At 44.3% G+C, this 4,459-nt stretch overlaps 1 protein-coding gene across 1 annotated transcript in view; it reads left to right on the forward strand.

The window, feature by feature from the left end:
- The window catches only part of GOLM1 (golgi membrane protein 1), a 74,222-nt gene that overhangs the window by 52,040 nt on the left and 17,723 nt on the right, over positions 1 to 4,459 (forward strand). The window contains exon 5 of the mRNA XM_006900872.1: positions 3,456 to 3,579. Within this exon, the coding sequence (XP_006900934.1) occupies positions 3,456 to 3,579 (124 nt within the window). The remainder of the gene's footprint in view (positions 1 to 3,455; positions 3,580 to 4,459) is intronic.

Below are 4,459 nucleotides of genomic sequence, written 5' to 3' on the forward strand. Positions count from 1 at the left end.
CCAGCATTTGTTGCTTGCTGTTCTGTTAAATTTTGCTATTTTGACTGGGGTGAAATGATATCTCATAGTTGTTTTAATTTGCATCTCTCTTAGGAAATTGCTGCTTTCTGAAAGGGCTTTATCCTTCTGTATCATCACCAACAATGGAGGTGATAATTTCCCCACTGGTTTCCCTCATGGCATTTCTGTGTGTTCTCCCACCAAATTATCTTCTTGCTGTATATAGCTTTCCCAATTGAAAACAAAATACAACTAAAACACAAACCTACAAATGAAAAAAGTGTGAAGGACGAAAACAGTACAAAGGAAATACAATCAGACAGTAATCAAGCAGAAACTCATTGGGTGGTTCTCAGTGGGGGACAGATTTGTCCCAATGGGGGCCAGTTAGCAGTAATTGCACACACCTTTGGCCATCATAGCTGGGAAGAGGAGTGCTCTTGGCATCTTGTGGGGAGAGGCCAGGGATCTGCTGGCCTACTGTAGCACACAGGGCAGCTGCCATAACAAAAGACTGTCCAGTTCAGTGTGTCCATTGTCTGCATGTTGAAAAACGCTTCTCAAAAAACTCTATTGTCCGTCAAGTCAGAACTGAATCATAGCTGACCCTCCTGCGGGTTTTCAGGAGCTGTACATTGCTTGGGAGGAGAGGACATTGCCTATCTTTCTCTAGTGGAATGGATGATAGATCCAAACTACCAGAGAGGTGCCACTTCATGGTTAACAATGTATCTCTCTGAATATGCCAGCAGAACTCTGAGATACTCTTAGCTAGACTAACAAGCAAATAATAGACGAAAATGAGGCACTTCAGTCCTGTTGTTGGTAGGGGCTGTCAAGTGTGACTCATACTGACCCTGTGAACAAGACACCTGAATGCTGTCTATCCTGTGCTATTCTCCCCATCTCGGATATACTTGAGATCATTGTTATAGTCACTGAGTCAGTCCATCTCGTTGAGGGTCTTCTTCTCTTTTGCTGTTCTCTACCTTTACAAGCATGGTATCCTTTTCCAAGGACTGTCTTCTCCTAACAATATGCCCATAGTATTTGAGACAAAGTTTCATTATCCTCACCTCTAAGGAGCACCCTGATTGTACTTCCTCTAAGACATTCTTTCGACAGTCCATGGGACATTCGGTACTTGGCTCCAACACTGCAGTTCAAAGTCATTGACTCTTTTGCCATCTTGATTCATTATCTAGCTCTCAGACCCATAGTAAGCAATTGAAAAGACCATAGCTTGGATCAAGTGCATCTTGGTCTTTAAACTGACACTGTTACTCCTTACCACTTTGGAGTCTATAAAAGACATTTTAAAGCAAATTATTTCCAGTCCATGAACTGTGTTGGTGGTCTAGCTTGAGTCAGCTGAACTCATTGCTACAGACAGGACTGGGTCGTCCTCATATGAGTCAGGTGTACATGAGGTTGCAGGCTCTGACTCTGTTTGTCTCACTTGTTTGCCATTCCTTGGGGTTCTGGCCATAGAATATTTTGAGTTGGAAAGAGATAGTTGTTCTTAACTCTGTTTGGCTTATGGACCTGTCTGAGAATTTGATAGATGGTCTGGATACTTTGTTAGTAGGCTACCAAATGGGCATTTTCATAATATTTTGCATGCGATTTGTAGGTGCTTGTAGGACCTGTGAAACACAGACCCTAGTTAATACCCTGCTCGTCTACTCTTTCACAAAAGGCACATAGTGCTTCTTCCTCAGTATCGGAGTCAGCAAACACCTAGGGCACAGGCCTCCTCTCTTCCTCTTTGCCGCAGCAGACAGCACTTGGGGGGGGGTAGCGGAGGAAGCCAAGGTTCACTGACATGGTAGCAGCACCAGGACACTGCCTGTGCTGATGACCTGGTGGAGTCTCAGGTCCCGCGCACTCTAGTGGCAACATCAACCATCAGTACCACTACTGGAATTGCTGCTGGTGGCCCTGCATGTCCTTACATGTTAGCACCCATTACTGACTGGATGGAGTCTCTGGGCAGTGTGGAGGAAACGTGCTTGGCTACTAATCAGAAGGCTGGAGGTTCAAGTACACACTCCTACAAAAATCTCCTTCCAGAAAACCAGCCAGGCCATCCTGCAGAGCAGTGTTAGCCTGACATACATGGGGTTGCTGTGAGTCAGAGACAACTCTGTGTTTTTATTGCCTGAGTGTTTATTGGGTGCACATAATGAAACACAGGGCAGGGCCTACTAGAAGTACCATTGTTTCAGTCTGTGTGACCTGTTGCTAGGAATTTGAAGTTGTCCACGTTGCTAGAATGTTGTTCACCTAGAACGTGGAAGCTGAATGTCCTGTGCAAAGTGGAGAAAGAGAGGTTCTTGGCCTCTGACTTCACCTGATTAGAATTTACTGACCTCTTGCTAGCTTGGTTGCTTGGCAGTGGCTACGCGCCTGTTTTCTCGTGTTACTGTTAGGCACTAGTGACTAGAACATGTGCAGTTCTTTCCACTTACGGGTGCCTCATCTCTGTGTTTAAGGAACTACCCACTTTTGCTGGAATCTGCAGTGCTTCTTGGAGGCAAGGATGACAAAGCTTCATCTCTCATACTTTGAACGTGTTGCTAGGAGACACTGTTCCTTGAAAAGGGGTATCATTATTGGAAAGGTGGAGGGTCAGTCAAAGAGAGGAAGACCTCCAATGAGATGGATTGCCACAGTGACTGCAGCAGTGGGCTCAAGTGTGTCAGAGATAGTGACGATGGCAGAGAATAGGACAGGGTTCAGGTCTTTTGTTCTTGGGTCACAATGAGTCATACTCAACTCAATGGCACCTAACAACAACAACAACACCCTCTATAGTTTAAGTTGTGAGAATGGATTTAGATGAAATTGTTAGGAAGCCTTTGTCAGTAAGCTATGGGAAGCCAGAAAGGCAGCCTTGGTTCTTTGGGAAGCACCTGGTAGCCTCTGCATGAGTTGGAGGAGGGTAGGTGACGGGGTCCAGGGGGCAGCTGGGGCCTTGGTTAGGGTTAAGCAGTGGGGTGGTGGGCACTGAGGTTGGGAAGTTGAGGACTCGTGGTAGAGACAGGGGTTTAATTCTCTTTGTGACCCTTGAGCACATCTGACATAAGCTTCCTTATTTTCTGAAGGAGGGACAGTGACTAGAAGTTTCTCCATTAACTTTACATTGTTGACACTTGTTAAGATGCTCTGAAAAGACATTTCAGGCAAAATATGAAATAGTGCCCATGAGTCTCTTAGCTAATTGGCAGCTGTCAGTTTTAAAAATGGTTTTCCCTAATCGATAAAGTTTACCCACTTTAAAAAAGACTGCACATTTTTAGTGAACTGCTGGTAACTGATTATCTTTAGAACACACCCAGCCCTCCTTTAGCGTGCTGAGAGGAACGCCTGATGGGAGAAGGCTGGCATGCTGCTTGCTGATGTGTCCACACACTCCATAAATACTTTTTGTGTTTTGCTTATTGTCGTTAAAGGAACCAGTGTATCAGTCAGATGAAAGAAGTGAAGGAGCAGTGTGATGAACGAATAGAGGAAGTCACCAAAAAGGGAAATGAAGCTTCTAGAGGTTCAAGTGAAAAGATGGCTCAAAACCAGCAGGTAATGCCAGGGTTTTTGTGCCCAGCTCAGGAAGTCTGCATGCCCTCTCCGGGAGTGTTATCCCCTTTTCCTGCCTCGCACTGTACTGATAGCCCCTCTGACGTGGGTTTCGGTGGCTGGGATGCCCTCCCTATTGCTGAGTGGGCTCTAGACCTGAGCCTCTGCTCAGGGATTTAGGGTAATTTATTTTTAAATAAATGAAATTTTCATTTTTATATGGGTTTACTTACAACAACAACTTACTTACAAAGTTAATATACATTGTTTTTCACAGTAGATCTTTCCCTTTTCCTTTACCCACTCCTCTCTCCACGCAATCTTATGATGACCTCCCTCCACAGCCCATCCTTTTCCCTCTGCTCCCACCCTCCCTCCCTTAGATCTTCATACATGTTTTACTAGTTATCGATATCTACAATAATAGTTTCATATAGTGTTTGTCCTTATAGGACTGAGTTAGTTCATTAAGCATAATGCTCTCCAGTCCCTCCCAAGTTAGGTACTGATTTACAAAATCATTGCTCCTGTGTGCTGAGTAATAATCCATTGTGTGAATGTACCATAATTTCTCATTCCATTCTATTGTGGTTGGACATTTGTGTTGTTTCCATGTTCTTACAATAGGGAATAATGCTGCTATGAACATTGGTGTACAAGTCTCCATTTGTGCCTCAGTTATTATTTTCTCAGAGTATATTCCAGGCTGGGTTTAGAAGGGGTCGTGGTACTATGGATATTGTAGCTAATCTTAGATGGATCTTAGCTGAAAGCAGGGAGCACCAGAGAAATGTCTATCTGTGTTTCATTGATTGTGCAAAGGCATTTGACTGTGTGGATCATAACAAACTGTGGCTGACTCTGAGAAGAATGGGAATCCCAG

Source organism: Elephantulus edwardii, unplaced genomic scaffold (assembly GCF_000299155.1).
Source record: "Elephantulus edwardii isolate Elephantulus edwardi_28Jun2011 unplaced genomic scaffold, EleEdw1.0 scaffold00298, whole genome shotgun sequence".
In the NCBI taxonomy this organism is placed as follows: domain Eukaryota; kingdom Metazoa; phylum Chordata; class Mammalia; order Macroscelidea; family Macroscelididae; genus Elephantulus; species Elephantulus edwardii.